The following is a 25,277-nucleotide window of genomic DNA, read 5'->3' as shown; positions in this document are numbered from 1 at the left end:
GTACACAAAAAGTCAGGTCAGCCAATGACTCTAGTTAATCAGCATGACAGTACTCATTACTGTATTAGCAGACTTCCTTAAAATTACAAAGACTAACAGCTTCAACAGCACGTATCACAATGTCCTTTGGGGTTACTGAACATGACACATCATTAATATATTTAAAAAAAATTAGAACATTGCCATGTCCTTCACTTAACTTTACTATAAATATTCGATACTCATTCCCATGCTATCTGATACCTAACTATAGGGTTATGTCACCTTGTTAACTGTTACTAACATCACAAACATCTAAATAGTTCAGGAAATGCTTTCATGCTATCCTGATATTGTCTGCTGTTGCAAGGCATATGTGAAATACCAGATTTTGTGGAGGCTAAGTGAGAAAAACATTTTAATACAAAATACTTTCATCATATTTTCACTTAAGTACACAGTCTGTTGTTGTGGAATAGTTGGCTAGTTAATAAAGCTTTGGAGTTCACTAATACGCTTCTCCTCATGTTCTAAATGGCGTTGTCTCTTTCTGCATTTATGGGCACAAATGTACATCTTAAAATTGCTTGTCCACTAGTATGCCAGTGCTGAAAACCAACTACAAATTTTCCTAAATAACCCATTCTCCTGAACTATTGTCTACTGAAACAGTTTGTAAAGCCAACATGTTAAACTTATGACTCTCAGCCATAACTGAATTTTTAACTTTTTTTGTCATACTTCATATTAGCTGTAGTCTAAAAAAAATCTATGGTGAGGGATGAGAAGCATTTGAAAAACTTTCCATTGCATCCACACATTTTTAACTGAATTTCTTTGGCTCTTGTTGATCTCCAAACTTCATCCAAAGATTTGTGTCGTCAAGACGCCTTCTTTTATTTAAATGCCAGCAGTGTGCTTGATGCTGTATAAAATACAAGGAAAGATGGTCCCTCTCCTGTGACTTGTGATCTAAATTTTTTTTGACTTTCTTTTCACACCAGGATTTTGTATAATACTATATTATCAGTTGGCATAATACTCCCACTGCTGCTTTGACTGTTCTGGACCCCCTTGGCCATTGTTTTGCATTCTCCTCTAGTTTAGGAGCAAGCTATGTAGCTGCTTTTAATGATTTTTTTTTAAATTAATTTTTTCACAATGTTAACACTCAAAACCAAAAACGTATTAGAATCCTTGTGGCCTTGTCACTTTAAGTAAATTTGGGGGGGGGGAAAAGTTGCTTAGTTGGTATGGAAGGATTTTTCACTCGCCTTGGGAGCGTCTCCTCAAATTCCCTAAGTGAAGATATTTAGTGTCACTTTTTGTTGGGACTCTGATACTTTTGTAGTAGCTGATGCAGCATGCATGTAGAGTTAGAGGGTGAAGAGAAAAATTGGGTGGCTTTTTCCTTCTCTGTCAAATTCTACTAACGCAGGGCCATTCTCATATTTTCCCTCCTCCTTTTTAGACCGTTCAGATAACTCCACCTCCAGTTGTAAAGCTAAGAAAGAAAAGACCTGTTGGAGCGTCACTGAATCCTTTCTCTGTACAGTCACCGGCCCATATGGTAAAGTTGCAGATCCAAATATATATATATATATATATATAAATAATATTTTGCTTATGACTAACTTATGTTTTGAATAAGTAAGCTCCTGTTTTATTATTGGCTTCCTTAGTAAAAACAGAAGGTCTGTAATTTCCTTTTTGGTACTCTAATGCAGAGACGAAAATACACTTTTGTCTCTGCTTCCACACTATCTTTGTAGTTGGGTGAGTGCATACTGTAGATTCAGTTATCACTTCACCATTCATACAGTGTTTTAGAGTTACATGACACTTTACTCATAGATACTTCATATGCACTAAAAAGCTTATGTAAACAAGTTATGACAAAAGGATATTGAGGGGTTTATTAAGGGAGAATGAATTTTTAAAGGAATTTGGAGGAAAGGCTGCTTGGCAGATGGGGCACAACGAAATAGGCATGAAGTGAGGTGGGAAAAGGCGATAAGGCAGAAAGATTGGAAAGAGCTTGTAAAAAGAGTGGAAAATAGAAAGATGTAAATAGGGGAAATATTATTTAGGAATGTGGGTGCATATACGGCCCTTCGGTTTTGCAGAAGGTGCGGAACCAGTGGAAGCCTTCTGATAGGAGTAGAATGGTTTGAGAGGAGGCATGAAAGATGACTCTAGCAGCAGCTTTTTTGGAGAGACTCACTGCTAAGAAGCAGGGAGACTGGAGGGTAGGCTATTGCTATGTCATAAGCCTTGATATATGGGCAGTGGTTTTAGCAGTGGAGACAATGAGGTGAGGACAGAATTTTTATGTGAAAAGACTTAATGAGAGCTGCAAGGAGGAGAGAAGAGTCAGAGACTGAGGCTCAGGACCTGGAAGTGGGACAGATAATGGAATTGTTGATGGAGAGATACAGAAGCAGGAAAGCTGAGAAGTTAATGTTTGAGGAGGGGAGTTTGAAATGGCAGCTGGGCATCCAAAAGATGTCAGGCAATAAAATACAAGACTGGGTGGAGAGGAAGCCCCTGGAACTTGAAAATCAGCTTGTGTAGGATACTAACCGTGGGATAGATAAGATCACTGAGGGGGAAAAGGAGGGGCCAGAAAAGAGAAACCGAGGAACAGCAGGGAAGAGGGTCAAAGGGATTTGGAGATGGCTGATAAATGTTCATGGGCATAGAAAGAGATGTAGCATACTGGGACAGTTTAGTGAGGGATACGATTGAAGGATACAAATGGTATAGAGGAGATAAATCCTATTTGCCATTAAAATACAAGAACGACAGTGCAATTGAAAAACAAATTAAAAACTGAAACATACTCTTACACCATGAATAATTAACTTGTGGATTTGTCACAAGAGATTATTGAGACTAAATTTAATAGGATTAAAAAATTATCCATATATCTAAATGAGGATCTGAACCCTGATGATTCGGGGGTGATAGTCAACTACTAGCTGACATAGGTTAGGAAGAAACTTAGCCATCAGGCACGCTCTTCCATAATTGTCCATGCTGCTATTTTCCTCTGAAGCATTTGATACTGTCCTTTGTCAGAATGCTGGATTAGATGCGCCACTGGTCTGATGGTCCTATAACAGTGGTTCTCAAACTTTTGTATTGGTGACCTCTTTTACACAGCAAGCCTCTGAGTGTGACCCCGCCCCCATATACATTAAAACACTTTTAAAAAAGTATTTAATGCTATTATAAATGCTGGAGGTAAAGCAGGGTTTGGAGGTGGAGGTTGACAGCTTGTGACCCCCCCCCAATGTAATAACCTCACCGCCCCTTGAGGGGTCACCACCCCAAGTTTGAGAACCCCTGTCCTAGGGCTGGCCCACACTAACCCCCCCATTTTGAACTAAGATACGCAGCTTCAGCTATGTTATTCACGTAGCTGAAGTCGAACTATCTTAGTTCGAACTTACCGCGGGTCCACACGCGGCAGGCAGGCTCCCCCGTCGACTCCGCGTACTCCTCTCGCGGAGCAGGAGTACCGGTGTCGACGGTGAGCACTTCTGGGATCGATTTATCGCGTCTAGATAAGATGCGATAAATCGATCCCAGAAGATCGATTGCTTACCGCCAGACCTGGAAGTAAGTATAGACGTACCCTTAGAAGGAGCAATTGGAGGTTAAGAGCTGTCCACAAGGTAGAATGAGAACCAGGAAGACAGTCTTGGAAACTAAGTGGAGGTGAGCAGGTAGTGACTAACGTTTTCAATTTCAATAGGCAGATCTGGAAACATAAGTATAGAGAAGTGTCTATTTGGTTGAACTAGGAGGAGTCATTAGTACCAAAGGGTACGTCCAGACTATCCGCCGGATTGGTGGGTAGCGATCGATCTATCGGGGATCGATATATCGCATCTCATCTAGACGCAATATATCGATCCCTGAACACGCTCCCGTCGACTCCGGAACTTGACTAGGGCGAGCGGCGGTAGCGGAGTCAACGGGGGAGCCGTGGCTGTCGATCCCGCGCCGTGAGGATGGGAGGTAAGTCAAAATAAGATATGTCGACTTCAGCTACGCTATTCCCGTAGCTGAAGTTGCTTATCTTACATCGACCCCACCTTCCTCAGTGTAGACCAGGCCTTAGTGGAGGTGGCTTCAGGAGAGTGCAGAAGCTGAATAAGAGAGGATGAGGTTGGAGAAGGTAACAGTCTAGGATTCTGGAGAGTAAAAAGGGGAATAGGCAACTTTGATCAAAGGAAGGCTTATTTAAGACAGGAATAATGATTGGGCAGCTGGGGTAGACAAGAGGTAAAAAGAAATAGAATAAATATTAACATTTTTTAAACTTTATTTTAGTTTACAATAGTTTATTTTGGTCTACAATAGATCAACTGCACAGACCTGTACTATTTAGTGGTTGACAGTGGAGCCTTAGATAGAGCATTAGACTGGGACTTGGGAGACCAGGGTTCTATTTGTGACTAAGACCCTGGCCTGCTGTGACCGTGACACTTCATTTTCCTGTTCCTCAGTTTCCCCATGTGAACTAGATGATGACAATAGTGAGGCCTTGCTCAATAAAGTGCATAGAACTATCACCAGTTATTGGAAGATCTCATGACTCCCCTCCCAGAACACCATTTTCAAGGTTAAAGGTAGCGGGGGTAGTATGAGGTAGTTGCAGCTGTTCCAATGTTCTGTCTGAAGCTCTAGCTCTGAGTGGACCTTGTAGGTGGAAGAGATGTTTTGGGAGCATGCAAAAGTGGAGTGAGAACATTTAGGGATTTTTTTTTCGAAGCAGCAAGCCTCTAAATGCTTTGAGTTTGTGCAAATGGGAACTTTTGAGAGACTTATAACTCCGCTAAATGTAACTGAATAACAAAAGGGGCCTGTCCCCTTATCAACTTCTAAATCTCTGTTTCAGAGCATAGGGAGGCTGGAGCTCTTCAGTGAAATGGTTGGAAATCAATTTTAACATTAGGACGACAACCTCTTTTTCCCCTAACCTTGCTGTTGGAAATGAATGGTCTTTGCTGAAACTTTAAAAAGACGTATCAGCCGGAGGTAGAAAGAGCCTGTAAAACTTCAGTCCAAACAGTTAGTTTGGCAAAGTTATAAACAACTGAAAAATTACTTGGGCTGCCTTAACATGGGCAGGGCCCCGTGTATCCTGTGATTGTGTCGCTGCAGAATTCATTCCTTTGCTACATAATAATGCTCCAGAATCGGACCTTTCATTTGAAAATTGTTCTTGCCTTTATGGTTTCAGCGAGTACCCCCAAAATGTAAAGAGTCTTAAATGATGCAGTGTCCTATGTCTGCATCTGTAGAGTACCTGAAACTCTTAGGACTGCGGCGTGTAGTGTAGCCTGTCCTATTAATCTCAATCAGGGCCCCCTGGAATTTGGATACTATGGTTACATAAACTGGCATTCACCAATTTGCTGCAGTTAGGCGCACAACTGTATTTTTCCCTGGCCCTGCCATACCATACTACCACTTCCCTTAGAATTGTGAGTTAATTGGAGTACTGTGCGCACTCCCTGCACTGTTCCATGGAGCAAGTCAGAAGAGAATTGGGGGAGCGAGAATTTAACTTCCTGGCTGTACCAATGTATGCTGGCAAACTAGGCTGTCTGGGGAGCTAGAGAGAAGCTGTTGAAGCTGACAGCCAGCTGCCTTCTTGTCTGGCACAAATGGGGAGAAGGAGGTTCTGAGGTCAGCTTCTTTGCTCCTGAGCTGAGGCCTGGGGAGAACAGCAAAAAACTCATGCCCAAAAATAATCAACAAATGCTATCTATTAATATTTTCAACTATGACCCATAGAACTGTCTCTGTTTTTTTATTTTTTTGGGTATAGGTTTGGGAATAGAAATGGCGGTAGAATAAATGTTGCCATGGAATTGAGGCGTTGTTACTGAGAAATTTGATGTTGTGTTGAAGAGTGTGCAAAACCCTGACTGTAGGCCTTACTGCCAACTTCATTTATAACTAAACACTGTAATTCTCCTTTAAGGAAAATTAAAGTTTAATTTGTGCCTAAAATATTTTTTCAGGTAGTAACCCCTATAGTAAGGAAAGCTCCCACTACTGTCAAAAAGGAAGTTCTTTCTCCAACTACCGCTGATCCTAAGCATACCACTTATGCAGCAAAACCTGTTGCAGTCCATAAAGAGAATGGTGCTGAATATACAATAAAAACTGCAGAAAATGAAGAACTGGTGAAGGCAAAACCAGAGAAAGCTATTCAAGGTATTTTAAAAATTCTGGCAACGGAGATAGCAAATGTAGCATGTTCTAAAATATTTTAGTTACCATTGGGGCTAAGTGTGAAAATAGCTTAAAGTGATTCATATTAATGTTGTATACTGTGTGTATGTACTAGAATTATATAGTATATTGTATTAATGATTCAACCCCTTAGTTCTTTTTACAACGCTTACAGAAAATGATCAGGGCATGATGGATTTTGAGGATGGGGATTTTGATGAACCTATGGAAGCGGATATACCAGAGACTGCCGGGGCCCTGAAGAAAGAACAGAAACTAGAAAAGAAAGAGACACCGCAAGTGGATTCTGTGAAGGAAGATGCATCCTTTTTGTAAGGATCTGTGGTTGCAAAAAACCTTTTTTGCTGAAAGAAGTTATATTTATGACTTTATTATATTTGGACTTGATATTTACAGATATTTACTTGACATTTACATATTTATTTTTCTCAAGGCATTGTTCTGTGATTGCACTGTAGGGACTTGAAAAACTTGCATGTTGAAGGGAGTAAAACTGGCTCACGGCTACTTAAGAAAAGGGATACTTCATGTTTCTGAGGACAGACAATTCCTGTCTGGGTAAACAGTGTAATGTTTTAGGTTAAGTGCTCAATGTATATTGCACAGAGCTGGTGATGTAAAGTGGAAGTTTGAGACTGCACATCTTGGTGCTGATGAACAGAAATCAGGAATCACTAAAGATTTATATTCCCGCATACCTTATAATTGCCCAAAACATTAATGATAGTTAAAGCCAGTTTCCCATGGCAAATAGTCATGCCATTGAAGTTCAAAATGCAAAAGTAATGATTTTAAGGTCCTTTTCTTATATAGGAGAGTTTTGAAGCACTTTTTAAATACTGTTTCATGACTGAAAATTATGACAAGTCAAATCATGGTTTGAAGTGTACAAGGTGCTTCACAGAAACAAATAATGACTCTGTCCCACCCCAGATAGCTTACAGTCGAAGGTAGCCTTGCAAACTGATGGGATTATTCATGCTGTAAAGACTTGCATGTCTGGGGTCTGTCTAATAGTTTAAAGGAACTATTAATGCCTGTCTGTTGATATATGAGAGCTATATTTGTGGGGGAAATAATGAAGTATTGCATATTAGCTGGTTTCTTGTGACAGATCTTAAGTCATGTCTTCTCAAAAGTTATGGTTGTAGTGAACATACAACCTTACTCATCTGTTTTTCAATACTTGCAGAAGTTCTTTTCTCCCCGATATGTCCTGTTGGACCAGAATGGATAAGGATGAAATTGATTTAGTTGCCTCAGAAGTTCAAGTGGACCCCAGTTGCCTGCCACTAGTGAACGGGGAAGATGGTGATCAAGTCTTTAGGTTTTATTGGCTGGATGCTTACGAAGATCAGTATAGTCAACCAGGTATCTACACATTTAAGACAGAAAGTAATTCTCTCGTTCCCTTCAATTTAATCTCACCATGAAGGCAGGGATTTTCAAAGGAGCCCAAGGAAAGACTAGCTGCTCTCTATGCCTGTTGAAGTTCTCCCCTGGAAGCTGCTTTGTAACTTGCACAAAGGATTTTAGTGCTGTTAAATCTGGGGAATATGCCGACATTATTTGCCTCTGTGTGCTAGGAATGAGTGAATGTGTCTAACTTCTTGGCTAAGTGGTACAATAGTTAAATGCACCGTTCTCTTCCTTTTGAAAATATAATCTGAAATCCTGATTAGATCATTAGTTTGATCTCCTAGGTCCTGATAAACCTGTCTTTGTATTACAAGTCACATGTGTTGTAGGAGTTGGAGGAGAGGAGGCAGACTGGATGTGGAATAGATATTATTATTGTGCAAAAATCTTCATAAAGCTCTGCCAAGATACCTCAGTCCTATCTCATTTTTTTCATAGCTCTAGTACTTTGGGTCTCTGTCTTCCATGCATATCAACCTCATTCACGCTGTTAGTGGTAGAGGAAAAATACCTATTTTGGAGCCTTTGGACTAATGCTCCAAGTGCTAAGTCTAATGCATTTTGCAGTTACACCTTTCTTAACTTGTGGTGCCAAGAGGTTAAATATGAGTCGGTCTCTTTGTATGCTGAGTGCATTGAAAAGCTTCTTGATGAGAGCAGCTAGTGATCACTGAAGCCGTGGTGAAATCAATGATTCTAATATAAAATAGCTACTCTTAAAGACCCTGTTATTGTTTTTTACTTCTATCTTGGCTTGTAAGTCAGTGGTAGCTGAATGGAACATAATTATGAAAGGATTTATTTTTCTTGCATGTTTTTCTTGCATAAGAATGTCCTTATTTTGACATTTCAAGGTTGAATAATAGACTGCACCTGGTTTCAATTAATAGTGCAAGGGGGAAAGTAAATTTTGATATTACTTTTTGTTTAACAGTTTCATTATTTTTATGGAAAATGGGCATAAACAATGTCAAATACATTGCTTGAAATGAAGCTGGACTGCAAGATAAATGAGACTCTAAAATCATTTGTAACTTTGAAATACAGTCTGTTTTCCTTCATGGTTCCCTTAAACTGTTTTATGGAGAGAATTGGAAGGCTGTACTCCTATCTTAAAAATTTGATGAAATAATAAAATAAAACAATAGGTGTCCATCTAGTGCTCTGGTCACCTGTCCCATAGCTTAAAAAGCTAAGAATAAACCAGGAACTACTCCTAAATATCTCAGCCTTAGTCCACACCCTTATTAAAGGCTTAATGAAGGAGGTGAGGTAGAAAGAGAACCTGGGCTCTGATAGACCAAGGGAGCAAGTCCTGAAATTGAAGACCTCCCAGAAATTGTTTATATTGAAGGAGCTCCAGCTCAAACACCTCTGATCTCAGTAATGGCAGTATGTTGTAGGAGAGGGAAATCTCCAGTAACCAAGTCCAAAATTATGAAGCGATTTTTCTTATAGGTTAACACTAGGCTTATCGGAATGTGATTTTTATTTTTTAATAATTTTGGGTGGGTAATGTTTGTTTTGAAGCATTTTTTAACATTTTTATCAATGTAGATTTTCATGATTGTGGGAGATTATGGGAAGAAGTTCAGATGATAGCAGGGAGTCAGACAATGATTGAATGACCGTACATCTTGAGATTCAAAAAGTGAAGGCTTTATAGCTGTTAAAACAAATTGTCAACATCACATTGTGGATATATGTAAAGTAATGCACATTGGAAAAAATAACCCCAACCATACATACAATACGATGCGGGGGCTAATTTAGCTACAACTAATCAGGAAAGATCTTGGAGTCCTCATGGATAGTTCTCTGAAGACGTCCATGCAGTGTGCAGCGGCAGTCAAAAAAGCAAACAGGATGTTAGGAATCATTAAAAAAGGGATAGAGAACAAGACAGAGAATATCTTATTGCCCTTTTATAAATCCATGGTACGCCCACATCTTGAATACTGCGTACAGATGTGGTCTCCTTTTCTCAAAAAAGATATACTGGCATTGGAAAAGTTCAGAGAGGGGCAACTAAAATGATTAGGGGGTTGGAATGGGTCCCATATGAGAAGAGATTAAAGAGGCTAGGACTTTTCAGCTTGGAAAAGAGACTAAGGGGGGATATGATAGAGGTATATAAAATCATGAGTGATGTGGAGAAAGTGAATAAGGAAAAGTTATTTACTTGTTCCCATAATATAAGAACTAGGGGCCACCAAATGAAATTAATGGGTGGCAGGTTTAAAACAAATAAAAGGAAGTTCTTCTTCACACAGCGCACAGTCAGCTTGTGGAACTCCTTGCCTGAGGAGTTTGTGAAGGCTAGGACTATAACAGGGTTTAAAAGAACTAGATAAATTCATGGAGGTTAAGTCCATTAATGGCTGTTAGCCAGGATGGGTAAGGAATGGTGTCCCTAGCCTCTGTTTGTCAGCGGGTGGAGATGGATGGCAGAAGAGAGATCACTTGATCGTTACTTGTTAGGTTCACTCCCTTAGGGGCAGCTGGCACTGGCCACTGTCAGTAGACAGGCTACTGGGCTGGATGGACCTTTGGTCTGACCCAGTATGGCCGTTCTTATGTTCTTAAAACAAATTGTCGACATCACATGTCAGACTATACAGAGTAAACATCCTTGTTCTTGAGCAGCAATTTTCTTAATTTTTCCTGTCTGTAAATTTCTACCATCATCAATAGAAGTGTGTGTGTGTGTGTGTGTGTGTGTGTGTGTGTGTGTGTGTGTGTGTTGGGAGTGAAATCAACATTTACCAATAAAAATAAAATCCTTCCAAGCCTAGTTAAAACCAAACTCCTGAATTCTATCCAGAAGCTGATTGAAAGGTAACAGCACTGGTTTAATGTGCTCCCATCTTACAAGTCCACTTAAGTGGACTGCAGCATTCTGTGCTAGCTTCAGCTTTCAAATGTTTCCAAGGTGTAATCCCATGTAGTGTGCATTATAGCTGGTTTGTTGTACCTTTAATCTTTGCGGTGATGCAGATGTGGATAATTGTGGCAAGGTCCACAATGAAAAGAAAAGATTGGTGAAAAAGCTGTCTTGGCTACACCTGTTACCTGGACATCCAGGAGCACCCTGAATTTAACAGCATCCCCAAGTTGTCCACCTGTACTGTTGCACTCCCTTTGTGAGGGGCACTGATGTAAGTTCCACCAACTTCCAGTTGCTTCCCCTAACCTCACCATTCTCTCTCTATTACCTGGATGGAGTCACAACCAGCTAGCTGTCATCCAAGACTTAAGTTTTCTAGGCATTGGGAAACGCATCCCATTGCTCCAGCAGAGTCAAATGTGATGGGGATGTAGAGCTGGGTACCGTCAGCATACTGAATGCAATGAACTCTCCTCACTAATCCTCCTAGTGGCCCCATATACTCACTGAACAAGACAGGTGACAAGCACCTTGCAGGAGAGCCCTTGGGGCAGGGGAATTATTTCATTGACCATGAGTTGCAGGAAAGATTGTTGTACTTGTGGGGTCTTGTTTTTTGTGTGTGCTATTCTTTTGAGCAGTGAATTGTCAAATATAAAACTTTCTGGATTTTACTATGGGAATTATTGCTGCGAAAATTCATAAGTTTGTGACTTGAAGCTGATAAATCTATTTAGTGAAACTTTCAGTGGATTGCAAAAGGCCTTCCACCAACTTAATTGGGTACAAAGGAGTCTTAACCTTGGAGAACTGAGTAAGGAAAAAACTTCATTGTCTTGGTTACCATCTAACACACCTCCATCTGGAAGGTTCGAACCTTTTATTAATTGACACCACACGTATTTCAGCATTTTCTTTCTTCACCTACATTTTCTTTAGGGGGAATGAGAAGCTGTAAGAATAGAACTCTGAGAACAGAAGATAATGGTGTGATGCCATCTTCTGTGCTTGACATTGCTTGGTTACCACAGTTTTGGAGGTGGATGGTTAAGGACCACATAAGTACTAGGTTTATAAAGTGATTGCTTAGATATTTGTAGAGCACTGTCTGTCAGTAGATGGAACTGTCAAGGAATACAAATTGGAAATTACTTTGGTCCTGTGGGTGAATTAATCTTTCTTCACTTATACTTTAAAGTGGCAGCTTTTCTGCTAGCAGCATCTTTGAGAATTTTTCGTTCCCTAATATCTAGTCTTTTCTTCCTTTCTCAGGTGTGGTATTTCTGTTTGGTAAAGTGTGGATTGAATCAGCAGAGACCTATGTCAGCTGTTGTGTGACAGTGAAAAATATTGAGAGAATTATCTATCTACTGCCACGTGAGATGGTAGGCCTGAATTTCAGTGGGCTGCTGATGGGAAGCTATTGAAGTAAAATGCCTTCTGACTTGCTTACATGGAAAAAACAAGCTGTGCTGATTGTTGCATATGTGATATTCATCATGCTGAGTAGAATATCCCTGATTTTCAAGCTATAATGAGGTGGCTAGGAAAAGGACAGTTCCTTTACCTGAAACTAATGGTGGCAGTTTTCTTGGGTGATCTCCTGCTTACCATGTTAAGTTTCCAAGTCCTCTGTTTTAAGTAACATTTCATAAATTTTACATTTTGTGAACTCCTTTATTTTGTATTAGAGGGGTAGTCGTGTTAGTCTGAATCTGTAAAAAGCAATAGAGGGTCCTTCAGATGTATCTGAAGAAGTGAGGTTCTTACCCACGAAAGCTTATGCTCCCAATACTTCCTTTAGTCTTAAAGGTGCCACAGGACCCTCTGTCCTTTATTTTGGTGCCATAATATTCCTTGGCTACAAGCTTTGATTGTATGTCAGTTTACCCATTAAAATAACCCTGAATTTTGCTGACTTGTTAATGTTTGTTGTCACAATCTGTAAATAAAATAATTTGATTTTACTCTCTTTAAAGCAAATGGACCTAACTTCTGGTAAAGAGACAGAGAATCCTGTGACTATGATGAACATCTACCAAGAATTTAATGACCAGATTGCTGTAAAATACAAGATCATGAAGTTCAGATCCAAGGTTTGTCTCTTTTGTACATCACGCTCAATCCCTTCCTATTTTTCTGTTTTTGGAGGGCAGAAAACTTTCAGTGGATGGCCATGCTGGTTGGTGTGTGGGTGGAAAAGGCAAAGTTATAACTTGCACGTATGTGTATGTTTTCCTGTAACAGTGACGATCTGAATCTTTCTCAACTCAAGAATAAGTGAAACAGAGTTTGGAGATGGGCCTAGTATAGAACAGAATTTTAACCCCAAAGCTAATATGATTAATGGCAGAATATTGATAAAAGGTCAGCATCATCATCTCTGTGTGAGAAGTCAACTTTCTTTGAGATCTAAGGCTGTGTCCTGACTTTTCTTACTAGGACTTGTTACATTCAAAACAGTTTTCAAATATGGTTATGACCAAACAGTTTGTATACGTGCCATCATGATTATAAATGTCAAACCTTGCTAAAATCCTGCCAGCAGATTAGTTAATAGTACAGTTTTAGCCAACACAACTTTGGGTATCAATTTTGTTTCTATATTGTGAACCCCAAACCACTAATGGACCTGGTTCAAGGTCTTCCTTCTTCCCCCTGTCTCTGTCACATATACTAGAAGTCAGTGTGCTACATTTATGTAGCACTTCCAGTTTACTGTAATGCACTTTTTTGCCCAAAGCTTGCTGAGGGATACACACAACATGGCTTCACTTACTAGAATAGAGAAAGTGTACATGCCCAGGTGAGCTAGCAACTAAACTGCAGTCCTTCTGTGATGCTGACAGTACTGATTCCTGGACTGCCAATATTCATTTCTCTTAAACATCCTAATTTTTGTAATGAATATTGAGCATAAGGGGGAAAAACCACCTGTGTCCCTCTGGATAGGGCACTGGGCTAGGACTTGAAATTTGGTTCTTTGATTTTTCTTCCATTGACCTGCAGTGACATTGTACAAATTGCTTCACCTTGTTGCTTATTTTTTCCCTTCCACTTTTTATCTGTTGTTTTTCTCTTTAGATTTTAAGCTCTCTGGGGGCAGGAACTGTTTTTTATATGACTGTACAATGCCTAGCACATTAGGGGGTCCTGATCTTGGCTGGACCTTCTAGACACTACGTACTGTAAACCATTAATAAGACAGATAACGTTCCCTTTTTGTGGGAATTAAGATGCCATCTTGAGATTTAAACTGTTCATTGGATCCCTAGTTGTGCTTGACATTTGTGATTCCACTACGTATTTGGGCCACTCCACAAGCAGTTAAGAGAATGGTGAAGCGGAAAAGATTGCTCTATTGGAAAATAGAGGCAGACACGGTGTGGGATAGAGAATAGGTATCAGAGGAATCTGTTCATAAAGGTACAGTTCTGCAAAGCAAAATATGCAGAAATTGTGCTAGCAAGGGCATCACAAATTTGGACTGAAGTGCATTACTAGAGCTGTGTTGGGAAGCTTATTCAATCACTTCACATGCACTCATTAACTTTTCTTTCCCTTTTCCCTCTTTAATATGTGTGGATAAAATGCATGTGTCTCTTTGCAGTCCAGACTTGGATGAAGATGAGTACAACACTAGCATCATGTTTCTTCAATTAAGTGCTCAGATAGCTCTTCCTACTTTCTTGGCGTATCAAGTTGAGAGTTCACAAAGAATTACAGTGTAACTTTGGGATTAGTTTTGATTTTCTTGGATTAGTGATCAGTGCTGTCATTAAACCCTTGTGTAAAATGTTTGACAAGAGGTTTGAAAGGCAGAGGAAAACAGAGGAAGAATGAATAAAAACACAGGTGTGTAAAATGAGGGGAAAATCAAAATATTGATGGGCAACTCTAAATGTTCTAAAGCATGATGGAAATGCAAGTGCTTCCCAAATGCCTCCTAAATAGCAAGTTCACCCAATAAATATCCTACATCTGTGCAGCAATATGTAATCTAGTGCAATATTTTCAGCCTTCAATAGTGAACAGATTGCATGCTTCTTTGGCACATTCCAGCAACACATATTTCATCTGTTTCAGATTTTCTTATGATCAAAATAATTCTGACAAGTTTACCTTTGAATTTTTTTCACTGTTTCTACTTGGATGTTCTTATTATAATGTACTTGTAAATGGGAGATGTAGGTGGGTAGTTTTAAGATTGGGTGTAGAGCAGGGATATGCTAGCTCACTGCTCAGGAAGAGAAATCTGAAGAACCCTGAAGTTGAGAAAATAACTAAAGTTTAATGAAGTGGGCTTCAATAACAATGACTTGAAAGCATGCTTTGGATTGTCCTTTGAAAAGGTGCTGAAGGATCAGAAGAACTCATTAAAAAAAAACAAAAACAAAAAAAACCCTTGTGCACGTGTAGAGTGACAGTTAAAAGATGATACAGGAAGAGATAACAGATTAAAATAAAGATACAACAGCAGGTAGAGATTATAGATGTTGAAAGTGGGGTAAGCCACAGTGCAAAACCCTCTTTTATATAGGTGCAGTGTGTCTACACTGGGTGTTGCAGTTACCCCAGTACAAATCTTGTCAGATAGACAGGCCTGTATTTCAATATGATGATGATAGCTTTATTCATTGCATAGCAAGATATCAAACAAAGGCCTTCTGTGTGAAGACCAAATACTGATCTGAGAGAGAGGACAAACAAATGTTGTATCGTACTGTTCAGATGGGAATTTGCTACCAGGTCTGAATTGACTTTTCTCTGTATATTAAGACTAGCTAGATGAGGAAGGATAGGGGGAATGGTCTCCTATAAAGCTTTGAATACTACATAAGCATACTTTAACTAATCATAGTTCCTGCATTGCCAAAAAAGGATGGGAAAAATTTAATACCTTTTAATCACAAAATTGCATATCATATGAACTTTTTTTTTTTTTTTAAAGAACATGCCTTTTATTGAGGCATTAATACTTCAGTATTAAAGCATGCCTGGCCTGTTCTTTATCTTTCAATAAACAAAACTAAGTAGTAAAACGCTTGCTTTCTAGTTTGCCAATTCTTTGAAATTCTCCTCCCTCAAGTTGCCTTTGATTTCAATGGGAGCTGCAGGATCAGGCCCTAAGACACAAATACAGCTTTCCTTGAGGTTGATTTTAAAATTGTAAATTAGCTTCTCCAAAGCCAGTAGGCTTAAACAGTTTACTTACTTTTTAAAAAAAAAAAAGATTGGCTCTAAAATTTTGTCCTGTAGCTTTAATGTATATATTCAGTTCATCCATTAACAGGGCTATTTTTGAAATATTTGGAAGAAGTTTTCATTAATTATTTCCTCCATTATAATCAATTTATTTTGAAAAAGGCATTGGCATCTGAAGTCAACTTGCTATAAAATTAATCTGCTTTGTTTTCATGTGCAGAGTGCATAGCTACAGTGGCTACGTGGATTTCTGGTTTGTGGGAAAATTTGGTTTTGTTCCAGTTCAGAGTAAAAATTGAAATTTCCCAGAAACTGGAAATTCCATAAGTTTCATTTTTGAAAACACTGACACATGATATTTCTGAAACAAAATATGCTCTTGTACACCCCAACAGCTGCTGACTGAAATTGATGTGATTAGCAGTAGCAAAACTGACAAGATTCTCTGAAGAGCAGCGGTGAAGCTGACCAGAATCCTGTAAATTTCAGTTGATAGCTGGCAGGGCTTGCACTTTTGCAGCAGCGCTGCTCAAAAACCTCTCCTTACAAAATGATTGAAAATACTTAAGTGAAAATATTGCTACATACCAAGCTGATGTGACCCGCTCAATAGAACTACATCTAATCCACGACCTGATGATGATTTATATTGGAACAAAGGGAAGATAACTTCAATCAAGGAAGTTTTTGAAACTTAACGGCCAATCATTGCTCCTCCATGTCTAATTTCTGAAAGAACACTTAATGGACAGATAGCATTTTTACGGCTCTTTACACTTCACTGTAGTTATGAACAGAGGCTCACATGCTCTCTTTTACTCCATAGTCAGGTTAAATCCACAAGAAGTGGTTTGAACCTATGTGTTTAAAAAAGACAAGATAGTAGTGGAGTCCTGGTCTATGACTAGGGCCAGTAGGACCTATGGCAATACAAATAACACGCGCCACAAGTGACTCTTCACCATCTGTTTGCATAATGGGTGCAATGTGCTGTTCTCCAGCTGGTGCAATAGCACAGGATAGCCACGCAAATCTGGAATCCTTAGTCTCCAGGAAATTTTAACATAGTTCTGAACAGTAAGGCTGTGTCTACACTGCGCAGCTTACAATGGCGCAGCTGTGCCACTATAGCCGTGCCGTTGTAAGGCAGGCAGTGTAGCCACTCTTTGTCGCCAGGAGAGAGCTCTCCTGATGACAAAATAAAACCACTCCCAATGAGGGACAGTAGCTTCGTCGGCTTAGTCTACACCGGTGCTTTTCGTCATTAAAACTTTTGTAGTTTAGGGGTATTTTTCCCCCTCCCCCCCGACACCCCTGAGTGACAAAAGTTTTTTTTAACGATAAAAGTGTAGTGTGGACTCATAGACTTTAAGGTCAGAAGGGACCAGTATGATCATCTAATCTGACCTCCCGCATGATGCAGGCCACAAAAGCTGACCCACCCCCTTTCCCTTGACTCAGCTGTTGAAGTCCCCAAATCCTGTGATTTAAGGACTTCAAGTCTCAGAGAATCCTCCAGCTAGCGACCCCTGCCCCATGCTGCGGAGGAAGGCGAAAAACCTCCAGGGCCTCTGCTAATCTACCCTGGAGGAAAATTCCTTCCCGACCCCAAATATGGCGATCAGTAGAACCCCGAGCATGCAGGCAAGATTCTCCAGCCAGACCCTCATTGACCATTGATACTATTTACCAGTGATGGCACGCTGTTGATTAATTGACTAAAATCACATTATCCCATCAAACCATTCCCTCCATAAACTTATCAAGCTTAATCTTAAAGCCAGAGAGGTCTTTCGCCCCCACTGTTTCCCTCGGAAGGCTGTTCCAAAATTTCACCCCTCTGATGGTTAGAAACCTTCGTCTAATTTCAAGCCTAAACTTTCCCACGGCCAGTTTATATCCATTCGTTCTCATGTCCACATTAGTACTGAGCTGAAATAATTCCTCTCCCTCCCTGGTATTTATCCCTCTGATATATTTAAAGAGAGCAATCATATCGGACTAAGTGTGGTTGGAGTCTGTTTTAGCATCGCTAGTAACTTATGAACATGATGTTAGAGACCTACTTGTCCAATAGCAAAGGGAGGCTAAGCTTTATAGCTGCTGTAAGGAGAGTAATGAGATCAGATGAATGAGCATTTGCATCACGTTTGGTTTTTATTCCTTATTTCTCTTATTGGAAAGAATGAATGTTCAGTATACTGATATTTTAAAAAAAAATCTTCGCACCTAATACATAGTATTTAAAATGTTTTTATTTTGCATAGAAAGTTGAAAAGAATTATGCTTTTGAGATCCCGGATGTTCCAGCAAAGTCTGACTACCTAGAAGTTAGGTACTCGGTGAGTAAAACTAATCTGATCTAGTGAACTTAATCTTATTTACATAAGTACATATAATAACAGAATTTTGTCCTTAACTTATGGCTACACCCGCTTTGCAACATGTAAACTAGTTGCTTTTTATTTTTAAAATTTGTCTTTTGGAGCTTATTTAACTTAGTGGTTTTTGTTTGTTTGTTTTTCCTTATATCATTGTGCTGGCCAGTCCCTGCTGTAGCTAGTTAATTACAATGAAACTGAAAGTGAATAGCAAATTAAAACATTTTAAATCAGTATATCCTAGATCTACTAAAGCTTTCAATTTATCTTGGTGTTAGTTGCACTCCCCAAAAAATAAAACACTAAGAAATTAAAACAAAAATCTCATTCATCAATGTTAATGATGGAGGTATTTATTATGGAAGTATTTATTCCTGATTAGTGAGGCTTTCTTTTTTATTTTTTTGTTTACTTTTGTGCCCTTTGGCCTCAGTTAAACAATGTATTTAAATGTGTGTAACTTTAAACACCCAGGTGAGACTGTTCTCAGCCTAAAATCAGGCATATGCTTAAGTGCCTTGTGATAGTGAAACTTACTATACACACATGTCCTATTTGTATTGGTCTTTTATGAGGCTCCAGGGCAAGAGAAACTTTCTTTAGAAATGAGGGAAATACAGTAACAGACACACAAGTTCCCAGCAAGACTCTGGGACAGGGATAGTAACAACTAATTTTAATCATTTAAAAAAAAATTGACTAGGTTTCAAATTGACAGTATTCCCTTCTAAATATCTTTTGTTAATTGCTGATAAGGGGACATTACAGGCACCAACTTAATGCGTTCAGCCACTTTGCAGGGATTAAGGTCATATCTGAAGGGTAAAGTAAATGCATGTTAGCTGCCCAAAATGCTGCTTTAGCACTTCAGGAGCATTCCAATCTTATCGGTCTGCAAACAGTGGATGTAGCTGGAAAGCTGTCAGATGCATAAAACAATATAATTAACTTGCAGTATTTATTTAAGCAGTTTCTATATTAAAAATGTTGAGTTATGTGGGTCATGGCTGATACCAACACACTCTTGTTTCCCATATGCACACAGATTTTGGCGTGTACCTTTTTAGATCAATTTCCTGGCTTATGTGTAGGCTTGCAGATTTCCAATTTTTTTTTTTTTTTTTATAATTTCCACAGATAATGTGGGTTTATTTTTAAGCATTTTTTTTTCTTTTTTTCCCTATTTAAATTTTCACAGTTGGGGAAAATTAAAGAGGAGGCCAGACAATTTTTTTTAATTACAGTAGACATTGAGTTTCAAAAAGTTAAGCTTTATAAAGCTTTTAGGGGGCAGGGATAGCTCAGTGGTTTGAGCATTAACCTGCTAAACCCAGGGTTGTGAGCTCAATCCTTGAGGGGGCCACTTAGGGATCTGGGGCAAAATCAGTACTTGGTCCTGCTAGTTAAGGCAGGGGGCTGGACTCGATGACCTTTCAAGGTCCCTTCCAGTTCTAGGAGATGGGCTATCTCCATTTAAAAAAAAAAAAAAAAAAAACTAAAAAAATTCATGAAAACACAAATTGTCAACATCATATGTCAAAATATACAGAGTAAATATCTTTAAATCAGCAAATCATACCCGTTTTTACTTTTCATTCACTAGTTTGTAACAAGCCTTATTCAAAATTCAGTGGATTCTGACTCAAGTTCTCAAGCAGCATTTTTCTTACTTTGCATTTCTGTACATTTCAGTTATTATTGATGGGAATACCTTTTCATTGGTTTGTGTAAGTTTGGTGAAATAGATGTTTGCAGATATTTACTGGTAAAAATGGAATTAATCAAAACCTCCTTATGTAGAGTTTTGTTAAAACAATAGTCTGTATTATAGCAACCCAAAAAGTATTATTCTGATGTGATGGAATTTCACCCCTGTGAAACTGGCCCATTTCAGATATGGTTTAGTTTGTTTATACTGCTGCTTGAGCATAATATGTTTAATATGTTGACATGCCTTTTTTTTTTTTTTTTTTTTTTTAATACAATGACTTTACCCCTTTCTTTTGATTGTCAGGCTGAATTCCCCCGGCTTCCTCAAGATTTGAAAGGAGAGACATTTTCTCATGTGTTTGGAACGAACACTTCTAGCCTGGAACTTCTCTTGATGAGTAGGAAGATCAAAGGACCAAGCTGGTTGGAAATAAAAAATCCACGTATGAGGATTTGCATGTCAAATACTTAATAGATTGCTGAAAAATAAATTTGGAAGGGAATGGTAGATGAGTTGATCAGTACAGTTCTATCTTGTCAAATGTTTTAGATTAGAAGTCCTTGAGGGCAGTATTATGAGAAGTGATGTTTTTAGATTTCATAAACAGGACCTATTAGAAAGCCGTTTATTCTGAGAGGCAAGCAAGGTTTGCCTATTTGGTCTATTTTCACTGTTGACCACTCTTGAGCTGATTTCCTTCTTTGCTTCCTTCACCCTCCCCCCCCCCCCCCCCCCCCAATTCTGTACTCTCTGTTTTGTGCTCTTCGTGACTTGATCCTTCAGAATGTCATTTTTTTATACAAAAAGGTATAGCCTGTGGGCAACGGCACCACAGTAGTAAGGTGACTGGGCTTCTTGTGATACCCCCTTAAAGAGGAGTGGGAAAGAAAAACTTGATTTGATTCTGTGACTGAATTTCTAAATGGTTCTGAGTGTCAGTTTAGCTCCAATAATGCCACAGTGTAAAATGTTACAGGAATTTAGGCAATCGCCATGCTTGGCTTAAAGACAGTGTTTGATCATAAGTGTTTAATTTTAACTTTACTCTGACTTCTGGAACTGTTTCTGGATAATACCCAGTACAAATTACTCCATCAGTAGTTTACACAAAATGACATGGTTGAAAACACCCCGTGTGCTTTCAACTTTGGTCATTGTTTGAGTGTTTGTCTATGGGGATCCCACTCAGTGTGCAAGTGCACCTAATATACATTCAGAATCTTTGAATATTAGTGTCTCTGGAGCCATGCCTGCTCCCTCCATGTCTTTCATGCTTCCAGCAACCCCAGGGCATAAAGGGCAGAGCAGCTGCAACCATCTCTTAGTTCCCTCTTACCAGCTGTGGCAGTGAGATGGAACCAGGCATTCTGCCTGCTGCCCCTTAGTCTATTCTCAAACTCTGTCCTTATCTAGCTTATTAGGGTTAATTCCTTAAATATCTCCCCTGTTTTCTTTAATTTTTTCTTTATGTTTATACTTTATTTAAAAAAAAAACCTTATTTTCTCTCAGCACTTTGTGCCACAACCACTTAAAATAGCAGTTTCAAATCCTGCCCACCTTGTGACTGGCTTATTCCCCATCCAGACAGTTTGTTTTTGTCTTGGTGAGAGCCTTCTGCCTAATTGATGCTCCATCTGCCAGTTGTCCCTTCTCCAGAACAAGAAAATCGAGAGAGGCTAAAATTGTGTCTTATAGAGCAGCCTGTGAGGCATTTCAGACCCACAAGAATGGGCATGGAGCTCCAAGATGGGACTTTCCACCTCTTAGTCTGTGTGCTCCCATGACATCCAGGATGCAACGGCAAAGGTTGGTATCCATAAGAAGTCAAATCTGGGACCAACTGGCCATAAAGACATGGTAGCCAAAGACAAGCTCAGCACTGTTAGCTGATCCAGCAACAAAGACAAGTACTGCCTCTTCCACACTGAGGTAAGGTAGATCAGAGCATTGGATCAAACATGGTACCTGGTACTGATCTTACTTCCTTGAGAAAGGAAAAGTTGAGAGGCCTCAAGGAGAGCTATTTCCTTTACACTCAGTTCTTTGGAGGAGAGTGAAGTCCTCTCGTACTAAAGGGGCAAGTGACACTGATTCAACTTTCTTCTTGGCACTGAAGGGCTCTGAGGCTTCTCTGGTCCCTGCATTTGATACAGATTCTTTTAAACTAAAAATTGAAATACTGACACTGTCAACTGAGGAACTAACTGTTGTTCTGGTTATTGCATTATTGGTGATGGAAGTTCTCTTTTTTCCCATACCATTTTTTCTACTGAGTGTGCATCATCTGGCACTGATTCAAATGGCTAAGCTCCTGGTACAGACCTTGCCTGAGAGATCAGCACTGCAGATAGAGGAGACCTTTTCCTGACCATACTTTCTTCCCCGACCAGTGCTGCTGGGAGCCTTCACCTCATCACTCTCCAAGATCAGGAGATGATTTGTTCCTCCAGACCAGAATCCCTCATTTCAGAGCCCCAGCTTACCCACCATGTGGATGGTAGGGGCCCAGCCAACTGTATTCTAACTAACCTGGTTAACCATATGCATACAATTTTCCACTATGCCAGTTTAGGCTTACTAGGGTGCTTTTAGAAGTGGGTCTCCTTCCCGATTGTTGCACAGATGTAGGTCTCATTCTCTGGTGGACTCAGTTTCAAGACCTCCCGTGGAAGTTCTCAGGGATGGGAGTGTATAAAGAGGAGTTAGGTCCTGAACCTCTGGTCCAGTATCCTTCAACTTCTCCCACAGACTCATCATCATCATCATCATCATCATCATCATCATCATCATGTCCTGAAAAGGCAGACTCTTTTGCCCTCATACCAGCTCCAGATGATTTCAGAACTTTTCAAGAGCTGGTATCTTGAATTGTTGATACCTTGGAGATTGAGACCTCAGTGATTGTGGGAAAGGCCCATCAATTATTTGCTTTCCTCCTCTTTTGGGCAGTTTAGCAAGGTCTATAAATGAAGGCATTTTGGAGCCAGCTAAAGATATCAGGGCCCTGATATCCTTGCCCAACTGCAAAGCAAGTGGGGGGGGAAAAAAGATATTAAGTTTCATAGAGGGGCTTTCAAACCATTCTGTATACCTCTGACCCCGGTGTCTTTTGTAGTCCCTGTGGCATAGGAGAAAGCTAGGCAGCCTGGCCTACCACATGCTACTTCTGAAGATAAGTCTCCAGAAAGCTTGATCTCATTTGAAGGCAAGCTTACGCCTGCACTTTGCTCCAACTACTCATAGCAATTACTTAGCATTGTTCACTAAGTATGACTTTTTGGCATGGGACCAGGTTATCTTCCTCTGTGAACAAGCTTCCTCCAGAAGCTAAGGAGGAATTAAAGTCTGTAATCTTTGAATGGCAACTGGTGGCAAAATCATCTCTACAAGTGGCTATGGATGTTTTTGATACTGCAGCTTGATCTGTGGCTTATGGCAGCTACAGTGGAGAGGCTTTATGGCTTGAAGTGTCAGGCATCACAAAGGAGATACATAACACCTTAAAGGAATTGCCCTTTGAGAGGGCAGATTTATTTTGCAGTTGAACAGATGAAGTCTTGCATTCCTTGAAAGACTCCAAAGCCACATTGACATCTGAACAACTTGCATATCAGGGCCATGGTTTAAATACCCAGAGATTTCAATCCGAGTCCACCTATTTTCAACAATGGCCTCCTGATTATCCTCTGAGGATGAAACCCATGTGTACTCAAAGGAGGCCACCTGCTGCAGTCACCAGCCACTATGACTTCATTGAAACAGCATGTTTAACAAAAAGGTTAAGAGTCATAACCTAGCCAGACTAGAACCATCCCTGAACCCTATCTTTGGATGCCATCTTTTCCTATTTTGTCATGTTTGGACTGGAATAGCCAACAATAAATGGGTACTAGAAGTCCTCTTCTATAGGTACATTATGCAATTCCAGTCTGTGCCTCCTCTCCCCCATCCATCTGCGGTGACCCTTCTTCTGAAAATCAACTGAAAGAATTAGCGGCCTCCCTGCTTCTCCTCGGAGGCATAGAGGAGGTGGAATTTAAAAAAAAAAGATGCCTGATGTTTCCTTACTGTGAAGAAAAAATGGGATCTTTGTCCTATCCTCAGCTTGAGAGAACTGAACAAATTCCTGAGATTCAGAATGGTAATGTCAGCCTCCATCATCCTTTGCTTGCAGGCTTAAGACTGTGTTGTGGCTGTCTACCTTCAAGACACATGATTCCATATTGCAATCCAACCAGCCCAGAGGATATATCTGCAATTCACAGGAGGGTCCAATCGTTATCAATACAAGGTACTGCTGTTCAGCCTCTGTACAGCACTGAGCGTCCTCCCAAAATATTTAGCTCACTTTTTAAGAAAACAAGGCATATGTCTGTCCATATCTAGATGATTGGCTGATTGGTGGCAGGTACCATCAGAATGTTGCTACAACTCTGAACTTTGTCCTCCACCTGTTTAGAGAGCTGGACCTTATCACAAACTACAACGAATCATCACTCAGCCCATTGCAGACAATAGAGTACAAATCGGCAAAGGCATGCTTTCTAGAAGAGAAGTTTCTGTCTATCTAGACAGTCTTTTCCAACATTAAGATAAATCAATCGCTCACAGTAAGAACCTGTCTCCAACTGTAAGACTGCATCAGCTTTCACTTATGTGATGCCGCTAGCCATCACCTATGTGTGTTGCATCCAATATCAGCCAGTCCCGTATCAACCTGTGGAACATCAAATGGACGTATTTGTTGAAGTTGTAGCTCATGTATTTGGTGACTTCTAAATTCATGGACAGATGCTCAGAATCTTCAAAAAGGGGCCCCTCACCTACAAAGGCATTGATTACACACTCCTTAGGAACTGGTTGAGGTGCTCACCTGGACTATCTTCAGACACATGGGATATGGTCCCAGAAGGAGATGAGTCTCCTCATAAATGTCCTAGAATTCCAAGCAATCAGATTAGCTTGCAAAGCATTGCTCCTGGCTTTAAAGAATTTCACTGTACAGATCAATTTATGATGTAAACCAGCAGGGAAGTGCCCATCCTTTGTCCTTGTGCCAAGAAGCAATCAGATTATGGACATGGTATAATGGACAATTGCTCTTCATCTTTCGGGAGCCAACAACAATTTAGCGGATTTTCTCAGCAGACAATCTATCCCCTGTCATGAATGGCCGCAGCAGAGCTCCCTTCTCAGACCAATATTTCAGCAGTGGGGAAATCCCATTCTATGCTTAGTCACCATCCAAGAGAACACAAAGCATATGTTCACACTCCTAGCCCGGGTGGACAGGCTCTCAGTAGTGGGGCTCAAGTTAGTGCCCTAAAAATAGCAGTGTGGATGTTGGTGCTTAGGCTTGCAGCTCAAGGTCTTAAGCCTGGATGGTTGGGTGGGTTTGAGAGCCTGAGCTGCAATGTC

At 39.9% G+C, this 25,277-nt stretch overlaps 1 protein-coding gene across 3 annotated transcripts in view; it reads left to right on the top strand.

The window, feature by feature from the left end:
- POLA1 (DNA polymerase alpha 1, catalytic subunit) overlaps positions 1-25,277 on the top strand; it is a 349,978-nt gene that overhangs the window by 24,187 nt on the left and 300,514 nt on the right. For all 3 annotated transcript variants that reach the window (XM_065579286.1, XM_065579280.1, XM_065579281.1), the window contains exons 7-14: positions 1,451-1,549; positions 6,021-6,216; positions 6,410-6,566; positions 7,448-7,626; positions 11,834-11,946; positions 12,541-12,657; positions 18,034-18,108; positions 20,162-20,300. In XM_065579286.1, the coding sequence (XP_065435358.1) occupies positions 1,451-1,549; positions 6,021-6,216; positions 6,410-6,566; positions 7,448-7,626; positions 11,834-11,946; positions 12,541-12,657; positions 18,034-18,108; positions 20,162-20,300 (1,075 nt within the window). The remainder of the gene's footprint in view (positions 1-1,450; positions 1,550-6,020; positions 6,217-6,409; positions 6,567-7,447; positions 7,627-11,833; positions 11,947-12,540; positions 12,658-18,033; positions 18,109-20,161; positions 20,301-25,277) is intronic.

This window comes from Chrysemys picta, chromosome 1, assembly GCF_011386835.1.
Source record: "Chrysemys picta bellii isolate R12L10 chromosome 1, ASM1138683v2, whole genome shotgun sequence".
NCBI classification, from domain to species: Eukaryota; Metazoa; Chordata; order Testudines; family Emydidae; genus Chrysemys; species Chrysemys picta.
This window is presented reverse-complemented; position numbering and strand designations above follow the sequence as displayed.